The following is a 21,455-nucleotide window of genomic DNA, read 5'->3' on the forward strand; positions in this document are numbered from 1 at the left end:
AGTGCTCGTGTGGAAAAAGTGAGCATATATTGTTGGGTTTGGTGAAAGATAGGTTTGGCTGAATTAGCTGACTAGGAGTGGTGTAAATACAAAGATTATGTTTTGATTATTCTATTTATGACATTTGGCAAGAGGCTGGGGATATGCATACTAATAATAACAGGCACCCTGCAGAAAGTCGTGTACAATGGACAACTAAATATGACATCATCACAGGTTGTCAGGATGACAGTGGCCATAGGGCCGTACTGTGTAAACAGAGAAAACTAAAAGGAGGTTATGGATTTCAGCAGAGGACATATTTCCCTTTATCAGATGAGAATAAACACAGCTCCACTCAAACTAACTACCATATTATAACACTAGCCTCCCTCTGACTTTGAAAGGGCACTTTGGGACAGGATAGTCAAGGAAATAGCTTGACCTCTGGTGGCAGCATTTGGTGTCAGTCACCATAGTTATGTTATGTCTACTAGCACTTCACTACTGAAAAAGAGTTGTACCTTGAAGTCGGTGGAGGGCCTTTGAGGATGACTGTGAGAGGGTTTTGTCCAACCACTTATTTTAAGCTACTGTAAAAGAAAACTGACAGTCACTATGAGGGAGCTGTGTAGCGAGTGCTAGGCCTTTGAGCTTCAAGGGCCCTGTCCACAGCTTCAGAGACCTTCTACACATGAATCACAGGAGAGAGAGACTAACCTTCAAATATGTCAACCATATTGAAGAAGGCCAGAGAGAGGGAGGACTTTCCACTGCCTGTGCGTCCACAGATGCCCACCTAGAGAGAGGAGAGGGAGAAAGAGGGGGTTGATTAGTTATTAAACAGTCATCACATGCCAGTGGGAGACACAATCTGTCACAGCTTGGCCCTCTACTCTCATGAACAGGACCAGGAGTTTTTCCTCACAAGGTAAAATTCAGAGTCCTACAGAAACTTTGGTTTAACAGTACATTACTGTAAAGTTTACAGTAACATAGTGTACCTTTTTTGCAGTAACTAACAGGTAACTGGCTGCCAGTAAATTACCTTAAAAACAACAGGATGTATTCCCCCCCAGTGTAGTTACAGTATAAGACAGAGCTACCCCATAAACAAGCGGTCAGCCTCACACACAACCACAATACATTACTATTCTTAGATCTGGACCGAATTACACAGTTCCACACCTACGTTTTCTCTCATTGGGTCAAAGACACCACACACACACAGCCACACACACAACCACACACACACAGCCACACACACACACAGCCACACACAGCCACACACACAGCCACACACAGCCACACACACAGCCACACACACACAGCCACACACACAGCCACACACACAGCCACACACACAGCCACAAACACACAGCCACACACACACAGCCACACACACACAGCCACACACACAGCCACACACACAGCCACAAACACACACAGCCACACACACACAGCCACACACACACAGCCACACACACAGCCACACACACAGCCACAAACACACAGCCACACACACACACAGCCACACACACACAGCCACACACACAGCCACACACACAGCCACAAACACACACAGCCACACACACACAGCCACACACACACAGCCACACACACAGCCACACACACACACAGCCACACACACACAGCCACACACACACAGCCACACACACAGCCAGGCCTCTCTACTAAGGGTTTATATCCCCAGATGTAAGATGTTTGAGTATATTAGGATTCATGTGATACCTAAACTGAGTCAGATTAAAAGGGGAATACAGGGTGGTTGTAGAAATTGAAGCTCAGCAGGAGACACTAAACTCGTCATGCTCTTCCAAGACATAATATCCAGCCCTGGTCTGCTTATAAAACACAGTCACAGATACACAGATAGATACATATTACCCAGCCCTGTTTATAAAACACTCACAGATACACAGAAGAGAGATACCTAATATCCAGCCTTGCTTACAGTGCACAGAGTCAAAGAGAGATACTAGAACACCTACTTCAGTCCTGGCTATTGTTCCAGCCCAGCATGAACTAACACACCTGATTCAACAAGTCAAGGGCTCCATCAACTACTCAATTAGTTGAATAATGTGTGTTGCAGTGGAGGCTGCTGAGGGGAGGACGGCTCATAATAACGTCTGGAACGGAGCAAATGGAATGGCATCAAACACCTGGAAACCATGGAAACCAATGTATTTGATACCATTCCACTGATTCCGCTCCGGTCATTACCACGAGCCCATCCTCCCCAATTAAGGTGCCACCAACCTCCTGTGGTGTGTTGCTACTGGGCTGGATCAAAAGCCTGCACAACCCGTGGCTCTCTAGGACCAGGACTGAAGAACACGGTCTTAGGAGTTCTTGTAGCTCTATAGCTCTGATTCTCTGCTCTGGACTGGATATCTCTCTCTACCTGTGTATCTGCATTCAGGCTCCTCACAGCAGAAGTGAAGCAGCCTCATCAGTCTGGTCAGATAGCAGGTGTTTGCTGAGGTTCGGTAACACTGCCCTGAGAGAACGGACATGTGTGTGCCGAAAGCTGTAAGACGCATGCCGCGACGAACTAGTACGTTTCTTCACTACGTGTCAACTCACAGTTGCGTTTAGGCACAGGGCCGTGATTCCAACAGAAAGTAAACGTCCGCTTGCTGCTTTCACTGCTTTCAAATGTGATCTTTATTCAGCTATATAGTCAGGAATGGTATGGCTCTGTGAGTGGGTGTGACTTACCATCTGTCCGGGGTTGCTTAGCTCCCTAAATGTGATCTTAATTGAAGCTACAGCAACAATGTGCCATCTCACAGTTGCGTTAAGTCACAGGTCTGTTACTTACCTTCTGTCCGGGGTTGATGTTGACATTAACGTGTTTGAGGACAGGCTTCAAAAGGGGGTCGTAACGGACGCACAGATCCTGGATCTTTATCTCTCCGTGCTGGGGCCAGTCCTCGGGGACCTGGGAGGTATCTGGAAAGAATCCATTAACAAAACATGAATGAGATGTGTAATTATATACTGTGATCATACACAATAACTAGGGCTAGGAGTTTTTCCTTGACATGAACAGGACATCCAGGACAGTCATACAGTAGTGAATTTGGGGACAGTCACACAACTGACGATGCAGTAAACAGTGGTCTCTTTGTCAAAAGTGGTGCCCTAAGTGCTGCTCAGGACCACTCTTCCTACTGTGACCAGGCTCTGGTCTGTTTAGACTGCAGCATTTGGCTACTTCAACAGTACTCTGTGTTTAACTGCTAAAACCATGCATGCAGTCCTTAAAATAAGGGTTGGTGGTTTTCTCCTCATGACTTAAGGGCTTCCAACGAACGGAGAGGAAACAAAAGGACTAAATCAATCAAAGGGAAAGATGATAAAACTCAGCAAGATGACGGCTCGTTGCTTGTACAAGCTCCACTCATTATCGTTGTATTGCTATCAGGGCCAAACTTTCCATTGCGTCACGGTGGAGGAGGACAGCCCACTCTGGCAGGGGTTCTTTAACCACAGGAATCTAGCAGGGCCACGGCTCTAGAGATGAGGGACTCTCTCCTCCCTCTCCTCCCTCTCAAGAAGCTCTCTCCTACTCTCCTCCTTCTCCTCACCTCCCTCTCTTTGCATTCAAGACATCTCCTCTTCTCCCTCTCCTCAATCTCACCTCCTCGTTGTTCCTCGAGAACTCTCTTCCTCCTCCTCCCCCCTTAGTTCTAGCCCTCTTATCTTCCTCCCCCAAGAGACGTGACCCCTTCTCTTCTTTTTTAACATCGCCATGGCAACAGCACATCACTTAAACTTTCCATGCTGCTTTGGAAGAAGACTCGTAACGGGACTATTGTAAACTCCACATAGACACACTAGAGAAATGAAGTTGGAATTCGGGAGGAGAAACACTGTCTGTGTCAGGTCGTTCTGCCCCACACTGTAAATCTAAAGACATTACCATACTGTCAGATTGTTGCCCTGTGCGGTTGACTGTTCTGTTGCCATGGATTTCTAAATATAGTCCCTTAGAGATGTGTAGAAGACTATACTATGTTAAGCCATCCTCACTGTTAGAAATGTTTTTACATGTTGGAGTTGACACTTGATAAATGGAAGCTTCAGTCAGTGTTTACGTAATCTCGGAACACAGAACCAGATTTTGCATGCACACTGGCCGCTAGAGTCTGTCATGGGAGAGTGCTTAGTTGAACATCTATGGATTTCATTTTGTGAGGGACTATTCAAATAGCGTGAGCAGATACAATATTTGAGCAGAGATTATGATCATATTTGGAACTGTGTGTTTCAGCAGGATTCCATTACCCAGTTCTATTGAGTGCTGTCTATTTGAACTCAAAACCAAATCTTGCGTGTGCACTGTCCAGCTTCTGTCACAAGAGAATACAGGGTATTGGTAAGCAGTATTTGGTGTGGGAGTGTGTTTAGTTTACCCATGGAGCCTTCGTAGTTCTCAGACTCTGTACTCAGGAAGCTGTTGACCTTCTTGACAGCAGCCATCTGGACCTCTAAGTCAGCCAGGTTCCTCACCACCCAGTTCAGGTAGTTGGTCACCTGGGTAACGGGAGGTAAACACAATATATATTTCATCCATGTTCTATTAAGTGTCATTACTAGGTATAGACAATAATAATAATAATAATAATAATAATAATATCAATTGTATTGTTATTAATAATAATAATATATTATTAATACTAATATAATAATAATAATAATAATAATTATTATTATTCTTCTTAAATGTCTGAGGGGGATTCTTTTTTACTCATAGCCTTGGACAATATGAGGTAAACAAAAGGTATTTAATAATTGAGAAAAATACATAAAAGGCTGATCAGTCAGAAGAGAGTGCGATGGAGAAGAGTCGTGGATGGGCTTTGCTCTCTGAGGAGTGATAAGCCTACCGAAATAAATACTGTGGGTTTTTGTTACAGTAAAAACAAAGATGAATGCTGAGGACAATACAGCTTCCATTGTCTCACATCTTCTGGCAGTGGGAGGGGAATACAACCCATCTATAAAAAATATCCCTTCTCTACAAAGGACTGGCAACAATACTCCTCTCATTAATTTGACTGATGCAGTCCTTCTCTGTATAGTTCCATAAATGGTCTACTGAATACGACGTCTAAATACTTGCTGCCTTGATATCTTGTAAACGTCTGAATGGGCAATACAACTACATTCAGATCCAGGTGAATAAGGGCCTGTTATAAAAAAGATTCTCATCTGATGAAGTTGATCCTCTACGTTGTTTCTGCGCTGTGGGTACATTCATGTTTGTGTGACATTGGGGAAACGTTGACTCACTGTAAGGGCGTAGGTCAGGCCTAGCCCTACCAAGCTAGAGGGAAGTTTGTTGCCAGAGCTCCATATGGAGGCTACTGCCGCTGTTAGCACAATAACAGCACCCAGGTAGTCCTGAGGGAGGGAGGGAGAGGGAGAGAGAGAGAGAGAGAGAGGGAGAGAGAGAGAGAGAGAGAGAGAGAGAGAGAGAGAGAGAGAGAGAGAGAGAGAGAGAGAGAGAGAGAGAGAGAGAGAGAGAGAGAGAGAGAGAGAGAGAGAGAGAGAGAGAGAGAGAGAGAGAGAGAGAGAGAGAGAGAGAGAGAGAGAGAGAGAGAGAGAGAGAGAGAGAGAGAGAGAGAGAGAGAGAGAGAGAGAGAGAGAGAGAGAGAGAGAGAGAGCAAGAGAGAGAGCAAGAGAGTGAATTTGAAGTTGTGAAATCAACACAGCAATCACATGTAGCTATAATCTCAAAAAGTGATTTCTTTCAAATTTTGTAGCTCAGTGTGATAAGAACCAGGGAGTATTGTGTTGAATATTCAGTAGAATTCCATTAGTATTACAATAGTCCCATATCTTATTAATAATGTCATGGTTGAACCGTAGACATGAATATCCTCTCACCGTTCTGACCTCCAGCCAGCGGTTGGCAGCAGAGAGGAACAGGTAGGCTGTGTTATTGGTGTCTGTCAGCTCCAGCATCCTCTGCTTGAATCGAGATTCATGTCTGAAGAACAAATGGAAAATAAATATAGCTTATACCTACCCAATTCTTTCCCATCTGAAAATGTGACCAGGTTTGAACCCAGGGTCTTCTAGGTGCCACTAGACTGTGTTAGCTTGCAAGTCTTCAGATCTTAAGCAGGTGGAAAGAACTTACTTAGTACCATTCCAGAAACCATTGCTAAGCCCATCCACTTGTTCCAATCACAATCAGAGACTGTGTTAGCCCACTAGTCTTCAGGTCCCAGTCCTGGTTATGGTTCACAGAACCACCTCCGTTAGACAAACACTCAACTGGGGTTGGTTCAGGACTGGACTGCCTGATGATGTGTGTTGGACCATGGCTGCTACATAGCTAAGTGACATCTAACATTGTACCAAGAGAGAGAGAGAGAGAGAGAGAGAGAGAGAGAGAGAGAGAGAGAGAGAGAGAGAGAGAGAGAGAGAGAGAGAGAGAGAGAGAGAGAGAGAGAGAGAGAGAGAGAGAGAGAGAGAGAGAGAGAGAGAGAGAGAGAGAGAGAGAGAGAGAGAGAGAGAGAGAGAGAGAGAGAGAGAGAGAGAGAGAGAGAGAGAGAGAGAGAGAGAGAGAGAGAGAGAGAGAGAGAGAGAGAGAGAGAGAGAGAGAGAGAGAGAAGCCACGGTGCTGACAAGATGAGGAAGTCTTCAGGGAGGAAGAGGCTGTTTGAGGGGTAGTAAGCGTGGGAGCTGTTTAATGTTGGATTACCACGATTCTGGGAAAAAGGAGGAACGTTCGTGAACTGTTTAGAGTGGGATTAATGTAATTCTGGATCAAGAGAAAGATGCTCCTGGGTTTGTGATATCCTCCTTCCTCTATAAATGAATGGTTATGGCTGGGTTGGAAGAGTTCTAGATGGGATTCAAGTTGTTTAATTCACACTAATATTAGATATAAGCAAAGGCATTAACGTTCAGTGTCAATAAATCCACCACTTTGTTGAGATGCGGATGGCTAAGTACAGCGTTACTGCCTTCCTAAAACCTAGAAGTGCTTCTTGAGTATGTTGTGTGACGATGCTCTGGGCAGAATTTCCACTCTGTCACGTGTGTGTGTGTGTGTGTGTGTGTGTGTGTGTGCGTATGGCACACTGACCTGAATGCTCGGATGGTGGTGAGTCCCTCTGCGGTCTCAGAGAAGTGGCAGAGCAGAGGAAGCTGGGTGGAGTCATCTAAGTCCTGAAGGTCCCTGAAAGAGAGGAAATTAAGAAAAGGCTGTACAGAACAATGTGAAGACACTGTTACTGTAAAGGAAACTACATTACGCTGAAATGAACCAGGTCTGCACAGTGAACTCACTTTGAGGCGACCCGGAAGTACTTCTGTATAAAGTAGAAGGACACAGCCAGAGGAACTAGAGCGATGAGGAAGCCTGGGGTGACGAACGCTATGACCCCGATGGCAGACAGGCAGAGCAGAGTGGAGCGGGTCAAAGACTCCAGGGTAGGAGGGATGTGCTGGAGAGAGGGGGGTTACAGAGAGAGAAAGAAGAGAAGACAAGGAGAGAAGGGGGTGACAAGAGAGAAAAAGGGGGTGACAGAGAGAGGGGAGAGAGAGAGACACACGGAGAGAAGGGGGGTGACATAGAGAGGGGGAGAGAGAGAGAGACACACAGAAAGAAGGGGGGGTGACAGAGAGAGGGGGAGAGAGAGAGAGACACACAGAGAGAAGGGGGGTGACAGAGAGAGAGAGAGGGGGGGGAATAGAGAGAGGGAAGAGATAGTATCATGTCAGTGCTACATTTCTGACCTACGCTCTGGACCTCGTCCTCTTTAACGATCTCAGGTCACCTGAGTGACGTAAGATAATGACGTGGGACGTGGACGCATCTTAACAATGGACTAGTTCTGACGCCTGCAAATGACTGACAAACTCTTAATATTTGTGTGAGCTGTAATCTTAAGGCCACTCAGGGCAAGCCCAGCTGGAGAGCAGCACTGGAGTCTGTCCAATCACACCATGGCCAAAGACAGATCCTTCATCAGACAGATGACAGCTTCATGAGTAGAGGATTCCCACAGTACTCATTTAACATTAACATTTTAGTCATTTTGCAGATGCTCTTATCCAGAGTGACTTACAGGAGAAATTACAGTTTAGTGCCTTGCTCATGGGCACATCGACAGATTTTTCACCAGGTCGGCTCAGGATTTGAACCAGCGACCATTTGGTTACTGTCCCAACGCTCTTAACCGCTAAGGTACCTGCCGCTCCACTACTCCTGACTAAAATAAGTCAACAGATCAAACTACTGAGGGTGTCCATCCATTTCAGAATCACCTGATCTATGATGTTGGTGTCAGCTGAGAAACGGTTCAGGATCTGGCCCAAGGGGGTCACGTCAAAGAATCTGAAAAGAGATTAAAAATGTATATTATTTCAAATATTAATATGAAAAATATATAAAATATATAAAATGTGAAATATCTTATAATTCATACATTATTCAACACATTCTTTCCGGTTCAACTATATTCACTTCCCTTCTATTTCACCATGGATGATGTCAGACAGAGTATAAGAGTCTGTGGGTGAGGTGTGTTGTGTTGTGGGTATCTGATGGGTGAGGTGTGTTGTGGGTACCTGATGGGTGAGGTGGGTTGTGGGTACCTGATGGGTGAGGTGTGTTGTGGGTACCTGATGGGTGAGGTCTGTTGTGGGTACCTGATGGGTGAGGTGTGTTGTGGGTACCTGATGGGTGAGGTGTGTTGTGGGTACCTGATGGGTGAGGTGTGTTGTGGGTACCTGATGGGTGAGGTGTGTTGTGGGTACCTGATGGGTGAGGTGTGTTGTGGGTACCTGATGGGTGAGGTGTGTCGTGGGTACCTGATGGGTGAGGTGTGTCGTGGGTACCTGATAGGTGCGTGGATGATCTTGTTGAGCAGGTTATGGTGCAGGTTGGTGGCAGCAGACAGACCCAGGAACTCCACAGTCAGAGAGGTGATCAGACACAGGGCTATCCCCGCTCCACACAGGATGATAAACACGGGCACATAGTAGGAATCAGGCTGACCTGCCTAGTAACCACAAAGACACATTCAGTCAGATAACAGGATTTCAACAGGCCTTACTCACTCCTAAGTTATAGGTTAGGTTAAACATATGGCATTGTCAAGTGATAGGAGAGTAACTTCCACTAACACTGAGTACTGGCAGTGAAAGGTGTTCATATCTCACCGCGGCTTCCAGACCACCAGTTGAGTTTGTCAGATTGGAGAAGACAGCTGCTGCAGCAGCATTGACAAAGTCTCTTGTAACATTTCCAAAGTCTGGGGCATTTCCATTAGCATCGCCATTAGCAGTCCCATTGACCGGGACATCGCCATTAGCTGTCCCATTGGCGGGAACGCTGTCTGGTTTCTTATCAGAGGTCCAAGTGGCCAGCCAGTAGTCGATGGCGACCATGACAGAGTGTTTCAGCAGCTTAGAGAAGACCATTAGCAATACCATGAGGAAGCCACCGGAGGACAGGTACTGCCAGCACACCCTCCACGGGATCTTAGAGCGCCGACTGGTGGTGGTCGACATGTTGTCGTCATCTTCCTCTTCCTCTTCCTCCTCTGTCAGGGAGGAGAGAATGGATGGGTTATTGTCATATGTGGTGATAGAACTTAACTGGTATGAGATACGGTGTTGACGATGCGTTTCACCTTCTTCGTCATCGTCGACCTGGTTCTTCGCCTCTCTGGAGTAGAAAGCTCTTCTCAATGTCTTCCTCTCTAGAGCAGTCTGACAGTTATCAATCTCAGTGTCCTGCAGCACAGATAAAAAAGGTTGTTTGATTGGTTGGCAGGTAAATTAGCTACAGTACACATTACAGACCACAGGAGGCTGGTGGGAGTTACAGGAGGACAGGCTCATTGTAATGGCTGGAATAAATGGAACGGTCAAACACGTGGTTTCCATGTGTTTGGCTCCGTTCCATTAATTCCATTCCAGCCTTTACAATGAGCTCCTACAAGTCCTCCTATAACTCCACCCACCAGCCTCCTCTGTTACATACAATATGTCAGTAGGAGAGTAAGAACTGAATATTACCTTCTCTAGTTCCTGGTCCTGTCTGTTCATCAGGGTCTTCCAGTGTTCATACAGCTCTACATCATAAGTCTGAATGTCCTTCAGAGTGCCTTCCCTCAGCACTGAGCCATCCTTCATGGCTATGATCTGGGACACAGAAAGAACAGTGTAAGATCAGGATCCTTATAAAGAAAACTCATGGTAGGAGTGCTGATCTAGGATCAGGAGTGGTGATCTAGGATCAGGAGTGGTGATCTAGGATCAGGAGTAGTGATCTAGGATCAGGAGTAGTGATCTAGGATCAGGAGTGGTGATCTAGGATCAGGAGTGGTGATCTAGGATCGTGATCTAGGATCAGGAGTGGTGATCTAGGATCAGGTCCCCCTGCCCCGTCCATGTAATACTCTTTATTAGGGAGGAGGTAGGGAACTGGTCTGTCTGCCCAATATAAAGGATAAAAACTGGCAGAGGAATAAACATAGCATAAATAGGAAAGCAGTTTCATTTGAGGACCAGGATGTTGACAGCTGCGCCATACAGATTGCAAAATAGTTGGGAAGAGATTTTTGATGTACCGATTCCATGGTACAGGGTGTATGAGTTGATATCTAAAAGGACGCAAGATTCAAAACTTTGTGCTTTCAGCTAAAATTATTATATAGAATTCTTGCCACCAGCAAAATGTTGAATATTTGGGGCATTCAATCATCGAAGCTCTGCAGATTTTGTTGTGATCATACAGAATCAATAGACCATTTGTTTTGGTATTGCCCTCAGGTAGCCTGTTTCTGGTCTCAGGTTCAGGAATGGCTGAAAATGCATAACATTGATCTAAAATTGACCCTAGAAATAGTACTGTTGGGAGATCTGGAGAGACCGGGTCAGTCAATTACTAATATACAAATACTCTTAGTAAAAGTAAGGGGGGGTCAGCTCTTGGGGAACTGTGTGGGGGATCATGGATCGCTGGTTCGGGTCCCCGTTTTTGACATTGTGGGAGATCTGTCGACGTGCCCTTGAGCAGGGCGTTGACCCTGGTTGCTTCTGTGGGTCGCTCTGGATGGGAGTCTGGTAGATGACTAATGTGATGTAGTTGTTGAGCGGCTTCACTGCAAGTATCTTGTATGTTTTAAATATATATACAAATATATATATATACTCTATCTAAAAGGAAAAACGTATCCTATTTCAGCAGCACTCCTACCTACTCTAAGATGCTTTATGAATACAGGCCCAGTGCAAAATGGTAGAGAGTACATTAAGAGAGGAATCCACACAAGACTGTTGAGATGCTCACCCAGTCAGCGTGGATGAGGTACTGCAGTTTGTGTGTGACCAGGACCACGGTGCGTTTATCGTCCTGTAGGAACTTCAGGATGCCCTCCTGCATCAGGTGGTCACTCAGGTGGATGTCCAGCGCTGAGAACGGGTCATCCTGAGGGTAAAGGTCAGAGATCAGAGGTCAGAGACAACATGAGACGATCCAATCAGATCAGAGCGTATCAGAGTGAAAGCCGTGGATTAAAGTTATGTTTTTAACAGGAGATCATCCTTTATTCATATTAAGTTACAGCATGTTTAATTCACAAGTCACTTCAGAACATACAGTCAATCAAACCCAGCTCCCAGAGGACCCCGGAACCTGAATAAACACCAATGCATTACCCTAGCTTTAACTAGTCTTTATAGAGCACAACACTGAGACACGTAAACAGTCCTGAGGACAGAAGGTCTGAGATCATGAGGCAAAGCATGATAGACACCTCATTAGAAGGAGACAAGACGTCATAAAGGCGCACTTAGCTAATAGATGTTGCTTCTAGCTGGGTGTTCACTCTGCAGTCCCACTGTGTATTAATACAGCAGTTTAGAGTGGTATTTCCTTATTTGGCACATTTCTCAGTGTGAGCTGAGCTACGTATGGAGAAACGTGCCCGGTCCTATCCCATGACAGCCAGAGATGCTGTATCAGGGGTGGGGGTTAGAAATCTACACTGCTCAAAAAAATAAACAACACATCCTAGATCTGAATGAATGAAATAATCTTATTAAATACTTTTTTCTTTACATAGTTGAATGTGCTGACAACAAAATCACACAAAAATTATCAATGGAAATCAAATTTGGAGGTCTGGATTTGGAGTCACCCTCAAAATTAAAGTGGAAAACCACACTACAGGCTGATCCAACTTTGATGTAATGTCCTTAAAACAAGTCAAAATGAGGCTCAGTAGTGTGTGTGGCCTCCACGTGCCTGTATGACCTCCCTACAACGCCTGGGCATGCTCCTGATGAGGTGGCGGATGGTCTCCTGAGGGATCTCTTCCCAGACCTGGACTAAAGCATCCGCCAACTCTTGGACAGTCTGTGGTGCAACATGGCGTTGGTGGATGGAGCGAGACATGATGTCCCAGATGTGCTCAATTGGATTCAGGTCTGGGGAACGGGCGGGCCAGTCCATAGCATCAATGCTTCTTGCAGGAACTGTGAACAAGCAATGAGGTCTAGCATTTGAGGAGGAACCCAGGCAACCGCACCACATATGGTCTCAAAGGGGTCTGAGGATCTCATCTCGGTACCTAATGGCAGTCAGGCTACCTCTGGCGAGCACATGGAGGGCTGTGCAGCCCCCCAAAGAAATGCCACCCCACACCATGACTGACCCACCGCCAAACCGGTCATGCTGGAGGATGTTGCAGGCAGCAGAACGTTCTCCACGGGCGTCTCCAGACTCTGTCACGTCTGTCACATGTGCTCAGTGTGAACCTGCTTTCATCTGTGAAGAGCACAGGGCGCCAGTGGCGAATTTGCCAATCTTGGTGTTCTCTGGCAAATGCCAAACGTCCTGCACGGTGTTGGGCTGTAAGCACAACCCTCACCTGTGGACGTCGGGCCCTCATACCACCCTCATGGAGTCTGTTTCTGACCGTTTGAGCAGACACATGCACATTTGTGGCCTGCTGGAGGTCATTTTGCAGGCTCTGGCAGTGCTCCTCCTGCTCCTCCTTGCACAAAGGCGGAGGTAGCGGTCCTGCTGCTGGGTTGTTGCCATCCTACGGCCTCCTCCACGTCTCCTGATGTACTGGCCTGTCTCCTGGTAGCGCCTCCATGCTCTGGACACTACGCTGACAGACACAGCAAACCTTCTTGCCACAGCTCGCATTGATGTGCCATCCTGGATGAACTGCACTACCTGAGCCACTTGTGTGGGTTGTAGACTCTGTCTCATGCTACCACTAGAGTGAAAGCACCGCCACCATTCAAAAGTGACCAAAACATCAGCCAGGAAGCATAGGAACTGAGAAGTGGTCTGTGGTCACCAGCTGCAGAACCACTTCTTTATTGGGGGTGTCTTGCTAATTGCCTATAATTTCCACCTGTTGTCTATTCCATTTGCACAACAGCATGTGAAATGTATTGTCAATCAGTGTTGCTTCCTAAGTGGACAGTTTGATTTCACAGAAGTGTGATTGACTTGGAGTTACATTGTGTTGTTTAAGTGTTCCCTTTATTTTTTTGAGCAGTGTATTTAACAGTTGCCACAGGAAATGATGTGGGAACACAAACACATGATGACATCACACAGGAGTAGGAAGGAATGGGATGTAGATGTCATAGAGTTGTCTGTAGCAGCGAGAGACAGGAACGTGTGTGTGTGTACGTGTGTGTGTACGTGTGTGTGTGTGTGTGTGTACGTGTGTGTGTACATGTGTGTGTGTGTGTGTGTGTGTGTGTGTGTGTGTGTGTGTGTGTGTGTGTGTGTGTGTGTGTGTGTGTGTGTGTGTGTGTGTGAGTGTATGGCTAGCCAGGCCAGATGGCAGAGCAGAGGGGTGACTGTAAACGGCATGACAACTCTTGTCAGCAGTATGGTCTGGTTACAAGAGACTCTCCCTGGCTGCCTCTGAAATCGCACCCTATTCCCGACATCTGTGCAATCCTTACACACACACTGTCCCAAAAGCAGTGTACTGTTTAGGGAATATAAAAAGGTGTCCCTGTCTTTGGCTCTAATTGGCTCTCCCTGGAACACCTAGAGAACACTCTAAAACACCTAGATAACAACCTAGAACACCTAGAGAACACTCTAGAACACCCTAGAACACCTAGAGAACACTTTAGAACACCCTAGAACACCTAGAGAACACCCTAGAATACCCTAGAACACCTAGAGAACACTCTAGAACACCCTATAACACTTAGGGAACACCCTAGAATACCCTAGAACACCTAGAGAACACTCTAGAACACCCTAGAACACCTAGAGAACACCCTAGAATACCCTAGAACACCTAGAGAACACCCTAGAACACATAGATAATACCCTAGAACACCTAGAGACACCCTAGAACACCCTGGCTCTGTCTGACTATTCTGAGAATGCATCCTTGAGGGAGAGCTTCCAGCCTCTTCCAGTGAACTCAATAGGAAATTGATTTTCTATCGAAGTCGACAGATAAAGCACTTTATCCTTCATTGACTCACCAGGAAGACTATGTTGGTGTTCTGGTAGAGAGCTCGGGCCACACATATCCTCTGTCTCTGGCCTCCACTCAGGTTGATGCCCTGGGAGAAAAACACACCGTTAAGAAGAGTAGCCAGGTACACAAGGAATCTGACCCAAATCACTGTTCACTACTAGTTCTTGGTGTAAAATGCCATTGTGTCTGAGGTAAGAGATGGGGCTTGTGCCCAAAAAGATAAGAATAGATATAAAACCACAGTAATAATGACGTGATTATAATAAAGTAATAATTTAGCCAGTGTTTCAGTACCCTCTCTCCGATCTCCGTCTGGTCTCCGAACGGCAGGAGGTCTACATCAGGCTGCAGGGAGCAGGCATCAATCACAGTCTTGTATCTGAGACACACAGCAGGGCATCAGACAGACAGACAGACAACACCCTCTATCAAGACACAGTTAGAAACATGGCTGCCTTCGATACTAAGGGATTCAATGGCCCACCCAAACAGTCCTCATCAGAGAAGAGATATAAGCCAGCATCAGCCTCAATAAGCATCAAGAGTGATAGCAATCTGATGGACCATCAAATTAGTGTAATTAAAAGTACATCTCAGCTGATGCATGACCAAGTGAATTAACCAAACACAAACATTGGTCTAGTCCAGGGGTGTCAAACGTATGGCCCAAGGGCCGGATCAGGCCCACAAACGGGTTTAATCCGGCCCGCGAGATGATTTTGAAAGAAAAAATAAAAATAAAAAATGTTGTCTGCAAGCAAACTGTTTATACCGGGGCAGAGCAAGTAGGTCAAGCACGTGCAGCCAATGAGCTACTTTGTTTTGCCCGCGATATTTATTACGGCTTCTACTTTTAACATTATGTGCTTTGGCACCCTCATTGCCCCAATATGTCTCTGTCAAAAAAGAGAAAAGTGGACACAGAGTGCAGAGTGTTCCAAGAAAAATGGTCATCCTATTTAATCACGGAATTGAATGGGAAAGCTGTATGTTTGGTGTGTTCAGAGCATGTTGCAGTGCTGAAAGAATATAACCTTCGTCGCCACTACGTGAGTCTTCATGCCGACAAATATGACAACTTTCAAGGACAGCGGAGATGAGAGAAGGTGAATGAACTGTTGGCGGGTCTGAAGAAACAGCAGTCTGTGTTTACTCACAGCCGAGACATCAGTGACGCTGCAGTGAAAGCTAGCTACCTCATTGCTAATGAAATCGCAGTGGCTTCAAAACCATTTAGTGAGGGTGAATTTGTAAAAACATGCATGATGAAGGCAGCGGAGATTGTGTGCCCTGAAAAGCGGCAGGCTTTTGCAAATATCAGCCTGACAAGAAACACAGTTGCAGACAGGATATCCGATCTTTCAGTGGATTTGGACAGCCAGTTGAAGCAAAAAGTAAAGTCATTTATTGCGTTTTCGGTTGCAATTGATGAAAGCACGGACATTACAGATGTTGCACAACTGGCCATTTTTTCATCCGCGGAGTTGATGACACATTGACCGTCACGAGGAGTTCGTGGAGTTGGTGCCGATGACAGATACAACGACAGCAGCTGATATTTTTACCGCACTCGTCGGCGCGCTGGACAGGGTCGGAGTGGACTGGTCCCGCTGTCAGCCTGGCTACAGATGGTGCGCCCTCAATGATCGGGAAAAAAAGCAGGCGTTGTGACAAAGTTCGAGAGAAAGTGCAATCTGCAAATGGAGGACGTGATTTTTGACTTTTCACTGTATTTTGCACCAGGAGGCTTTGTGTTGCAAGTCATTAAAGATGGATAACGTCATGAAGGTGGTCATCCAAACTGTTAATTTCATCCGATCCAGAAGCCTGAATCACCGTCAGTTTGACAGCCTTCTCAGAGAGAAAGACCACATCTATGGCCTGCCATACCACACTGAGGTAAGATGGTTAAGCAGAGGTGCTGTGCTGAGGCATTTCTTTGATTTACGAGAAGAAATTGAACAGTTCATGGAAGAAAAGGGCAAACCAGTGTTAGAATTTCATTCCGCAGAATGGATGCCGGACCTTGCATTTATGGTGGATGTTACAGAGCACCTGAATAACTTGAACAAACAGCTGCAAGGGCGCAACAAAGTTGTCACGCGGTATTATGACAGCATACGTTCTTTCAAGTTGAAGCTGTCATTGTGGGAGACGCAACTTGCCGGTAGTGATGCAGCTCACTTCCCCTGTCTGAAAAATGTGTGTGCGACCCAACATGTGGCAGACATGAAGCGGTTCAAAGATAAAATAACGGGACTGTTACGGGAGTTTGAGCAACGCTTTCAGATTTATGTATATGTTTTTATGTTGATGTGCTATTGTTTTTAATTGTTTTTATTTTATTTGTATATTTAACCTATTCTTGACTCTGTGGTTCTTGCACTTGTTTGGGGAACAAGATTTCATTCTTTTTATCTACATTTCTGCCTGAGAAATGACACCCTGATATAGTTCTGTGATCTGTGAAACAGTTCTGTTAATCACTGAGGCATTGTGTGTTTGTGTGTTCTTTTTCTTTAGAATTTTCAAATAAACTTGACGTGTTTTATGATTAATAGTGATGTTGTGCTTGTACTATTTTGGACACACTGTCCTCAGGCTCCAGGTTTATGTTGTATGTTGATCGTATTAAAACAAAGAAAACAATCTGAAGTTGTTGTTTTTAAGTTATATATACCATGATTTTTCCGGTCCGGCCCACTTGGGAATAGATTTTCCTCCATGTGGCCCCTGAGCTAAAACGAGTTTGACACCCCTGAACTAGACATTGAAGCATCCAGCCCAAAGTGAGAGGTTTAAAAAATACTTTCTTAGCCACCAAAGTACCATGTCTTTAAACATTTGGTTTCCAGGGGGGCAGTGCGGGCCATGAGGAAGGCCAAAAAGTGTCTCACTCCCTGGGTCAGAAAGCTCATAATTAGCTGGGTCATCGCAAGCACCAGCACCAGTGTAGATACTACCATGACCTGGTAGTATATGAGGAGCTGTAGGTCACGGGGGCATTTGCCAAAGTCGTAGGAGAAAGCAGTTTAGGGACAGGGACTGCACGTCAAACTAATTGCCAAATGTATCCAAAGAGATGAATTAATGAATTATCTGAATTAATGAATACAATGAGGAGCAGGTTACAACATTCTGGAACTCGTGATGTTATAGTCAGATTCTTCTATTACATCATGTTGGGTCCATATCTTGTGTATGTTTGACAGTGAACAGTAAACCCAATTCACTTTTACAAAGCACAGCTAGCCAACTAGTAGTTTGACTTGTAATTTGTACTGCCTACTTTTGAAAGACGATTTCTTTAATCAAAATGGCACAGCTCTCCCAGAAGGGTGGGCTGTGCAACATGAAGATGTTATTGTTGGCTGTTATTTTCTGTCTCCTTTCGCCTGTTGCTGCAAATGTGTTGGTGTCTTCAGAGCACAAGACTTTGATGCCAGTGAAGGACCACCCTATTCTGAACAACCTGATGCTACAAAAGAACAAGTTGATAGTTTACGGGTGAAAGACTATTCTTCTCCAGGTAATGTGGGCCAGTTGACAAAAGGATATTCCTCAAAAAATGTCAAAGACCCCCGGACTTTGTAGAGCCCCTGATTTCTGTTCCAGAGCACAAGCCGTTGATGCCAGTGAAGGACCACTCTGTTCAGAACAACCCTGATGCTACAAAAGAGACCAATTTTAAGTCATTGCTGGAACAACTTGAGAGTTTACGGGTGAAAGACGATTCTTCTCCAGGTAACGTGGGCCAGTTGACAAAAGGATATTCCTCAAAAAATTCTAAAGAGCCCTCGGAGCTTGTAGAGCCCCTGATTTCTGTTCCAGAGCACAAGCCTTTGATGCCAGTGAAGGACCACCCTGTTCAGGACATCCCCAATGTTGCTAAATGGACCAAAATGGTGCAAGTGGACCAGATGCTGGAACAATTTCAGAGGATGAAAGATGATACTTTCCCAGGTAAAGCTAAAGTCCCACAGATGATTGTGGAGAAACGTATTCCTTATCTACAGGCTTACAAGCAAAAAGCATTGCAAGGTGACAACAACGTCTTCAAAGAAAATCTTCAGGCTCCAGCTCCAAAAGCTCAGAAGAGCACCCTGAAGATCAAACCCAGAGTCAACATATTGACTGACCCTTCTTACTCCGAGCCACTTGTGAAGGTGAACCTGATTTGGGGGCTCGTTTTCTATGGCTTCATCGTAATAGCGGTTCTCTATGATGCTGTGAGAATCTCCAAGGAGGCTAGAAGGCGATCTGGTGCTATTGCCACTGCCAGGTTGAAGAAAAGGGAACCAGCCACCGCTGAACCACAGACACTGGCATCCAGAGTTCGGGAGAGCATCTCTTCACGGTTTGGTTTGAAACAAGCATCATCCACACCACAGTGTGCCCCCATTTCTGACGATTCTGCAAAAGAGTTGCAGAAGTCAAAGGAGTTCATCTCCACTAAGGACAAATCTGAGTCGGAAAAGAGACCTGGAAAGAGTGCTGTCAGCCTGAGAGAGTGTGAGCCGCCTCTGCCTAGCATCCCAGATAACTTCCTTGTGCCTGACTCTGAGCCTGCCATCCAGGTGGCATTGAACCCATTCGACACCAAGCTAGCCAAAGTTGTATCTGACAATGCTGAGGCATCCAACTACGAGGCAACCGAGAAGCCCTGCTACACACAGTCTGGGCTCACTGAGGTTTGCGTCAATTAAGACTGAGGACTACTTCTTAAACCAAGTGATATTGAATAAAAGCTGCAGATATTATATCTCCAAATGAGATCACATGGAGACTGCCACCTTTGAAGACTTCCATTTTCTGTTTGTAATTTAATTTCTTTAGAATAGTAATAAAAATATATTGCATTTAAAACATATGTTTCAAGTTATTTTTGGGGTATTTTGATTTGTTGTTGTACTGTTGTGTTGTAAATGCAATAGGCAACATTATTTAATTGATAAAATAATATATTTTTCAGAGAAAAAAATAGTTAAACATTAAAGAGATTCTTCTGTACTTTTGTATACTTTTTTGCCAGTAGTTCTGAAAGTAGCACTCACGAGCCAAAAGTGTTCCCCGAGAATTGCGTACTACGTCACATATGTGCAGATACAGTGCCTTCAGAATGTATTCATACCCCTTGACTTAATCCACATTTTGTTGTGTTACAGCCTGAATTCAAAATGGATTAAATAGATTTTTTCTCACCCATCTACACAACATACAGAAATATCTAATTTGCATAAGTATTCACACCCCTGAGTCAATACATGTTATAATCACCTTTGGCAGCAATTACAGGTGTGAGTCTTTCTAGGTAAGCCTCTAAGAGCTTTGCACACCTCGATTGTACGATATTTGCACATTATTATTTAAAAAAATCTTCATGCTCTGTCAAATTGATTGTTGATCATTGTTAGACAACCATTTAAGTCTTGCCATATTTCTTATTTTATTTGTTAAAAAAATTACCCCCTTTTTCTCCCCAATTTCGTGATATCCAATTGCGATCCAATTACAATCTTGTCTCATTGCTGCAACTCCCCAACGGGCTTGGGAGAGGCGACGGTCGAGTAATGTGTCCTCCGAAACGTGACCCACCAAACCGCGCTCCTTAACACCCGCCCACTTAACCCGGAAGCCAGCCGCACCAATGTGTCGGAGGAAACACCGTTCCTTGCCATAGGTTTTCAAGCAGATTTAAGTCAAAACTGTAACTCGGCCACTCAGGAACATTCACTGTCTTCTTGGTAAGAAACTCCAGTGTAGATTTGGCTTTGTGTTGTAGGTTATTGTCCTGCTGAAAGGTGAATTAATCTCCCAGTGTCTGGTGGAAAGCAGACTGAACCAGGTTTTTGTCTAGGATCTTTCCTGTGCTTAGCTCCATTCCCTTTCTTTTTTATCCTGCAAAACTCCCCAGTCCTTAACGATTACAAGCATACACATAACATGATGCAGCCACCACTATGCTTGAAAATATGAAGAGTGGCACTCAGTAATTTGTTGTATTGGATTTCCCCCAAATATAACGCTTCACTATGCTTGAAAATATGAAGAGTGGTACTCAGTAATTTGTTGTATTGGATTTCCCCCAAATATAACGCTTTGTATTCAGGACAAAAAGTGAATTGCTTTGCCACATTTTTTGCAGTATTACTTTAGTGCCTTGTTGCAAACAGGATGTATGTTTTGGAATATTTTTTATTCTGTACAGGCTTCCTTCTTTTCAATCTGTCAATTAGGTTAGTATTGTGGAGTAACTACAATGTTGTTGATCCATCCTCCATCACAGCCATTAAACTCTGTAACTGTTTTTAAGTCACCATTGGCCTCATGGTGAAATCCCTGAGCGGTTTCCTTCCTCTCCAGCAACTGAGTTAGGAAGGACGCCTGTATCTTTGTAGTGACTGGGTGTATTGATACACCATCCAAAGTGTCATTGATAACTTCACCACGCTCAAAAGGATATTCAATGTCTGCTTTTTCAATTTTTACCCATCTACCAATAGGTGCCCTTCTTTGCGAGGCATTGGAAAACCTCCCTGGTCTTTGTGGTTGAATCTGTGTTTGAAATTCACTGCTCGACTGAGGTACCTTACTGATAATTGTATGTGTTGGGTACAGAGATGAGGGAGTAATTCAAAAATCATGTTAAACACTATTATTGCACACAGAGTCCATGCAACTTATTATGTGGCTTGTTAAGCAAACGTTTACTCCTGAACTTATTTAGGCTTGCCATAACAAAGGGGTTGAATACTTAGTGACTCAAGACATTTCAACTTTTCATTTGTTATTAATTTGTAAAACATTTGAAAAACATAATTCCACTTTGACATTATGAGGTATTGTGTGTAGGCCAGTGACACAAAATCTCAATTTAATACATTTTAAATTCAGGCTGTAACACAACAAAATGTGGCAAAAGTCAGGGGTGTGAATACTTTCTGA

General features: G+C 44.8%; 2 protein-coding genes across 2 annotated transcripts in view; one reads left to right on the top strand and one right to left on the bottom strand.

Moving 5' to 3' along the window:
* Positions 1 to 17,691, bottom strand: part of LOC121557231 (ATP-binding cassette sub-family C member 9) — a 34,311-nt gene extending 16,620 nt beyond the window's left edge. Inside the window, exons 1-16 of the mRNA XM_045219168.1 lie at positions 17,687 to 17,691; positions 14,805 to 14,889; positions 14,515 to 14,595; positions 11,330 to 11,467; positions 10,054 to 10,179; positions 9,666 to 9,768; positions 9,193 to 9,575; positions 8,869 to 9,032; positions 8,296 to 8,365; positions 7,315 to 7,472; positions 7,112 to 7,204; positions 5,902 to 6,004; positions 5,305 to 5,415; positions 4,425 to 4,545; positions 2,828 to 2,958; positions 700 to 778 (exon numbers count right to left, since the gene is read on the bottom strand). Of these exons, the coding sequence (XP_045075103.1) occupies positions 700 to 778; positions 2,828 to 2,958; positions 4,425 to 4,545; positions 5,305 to 5,415; positions 5,902 to 6,004; positions 7,112 to 7,204; positions 7,315 to 7,472; positions 8,296 to 8,365; positions 8,869 to 9,032; positions 9,193 to 9,575; positions 9,666 to 9,768; positions 10,054 to 10,179; positions 11,330 to 11,467; positions 14,515 to 14,595; positions 14,805 to 14,889; positions 17,687 to 17,691 (1,951 nt within the window). The remainder of the gene's footprint in view (positions 1 to 699; positions 779 to 2,827; positions 2,959 to 4,424; positions 4,546 to 5,304; positions 5,416 to 5,901; positions 6,005 to 7,111; positions 7,205 to 7,314; positions 7,473 to 8,295; positions 8,366 to 8,868; positions 9,033 to 9,192; positions 9,576 to 9,665; positions 9,769 to 10,053; positions 10,180 to 11,329; positions 11,468 to 14,514; positions 14,596 to 14,804; positions 14,890 to 17,686) is intronic.
* A 296-nt stretch (positions 17,692 to 17,987) lies between these two features.
* Positions 17,988 to 19,285, top strand: LOC123488274. Its single transcript, XM_045219169.1, has 2 exons — positions 17,988 to 18,039; positions 18,126 to 19,285. The coding sequence occupies exon 2, from the start codon at positions 18,140 to 18,142 to the stop codon at positions 19,214 to 19,216; it is 1,077 nt and encodes a 358-aa protein (XP_045075104.1). The 5' UTR covers positions 17,988 to 18,039; positions 18,126 to 18,139; the 3' UTR covers positions 19,217 to 19,285.
* The last annotated feature ends 2,170 nt before the right edge of the window (positions 19,286 to 21,455 follow it).

Source organism: Coregonus clupeaformis, unplaced genomic scaffold (genome assembly GCF_020615455.1).
Source record: "Coregonus clupeaformis isolate EN_2021a unplaced genomic scaffold, ASM2061545v1 scaf2113, whole genome shotgun sequence".
Lineage (NCBI taxonomy): Eukaryota > Metazoa > Chordata > Actinopteri > Salmoniformes > Salmonidae > Coregonus > Coregonus clupeaformis.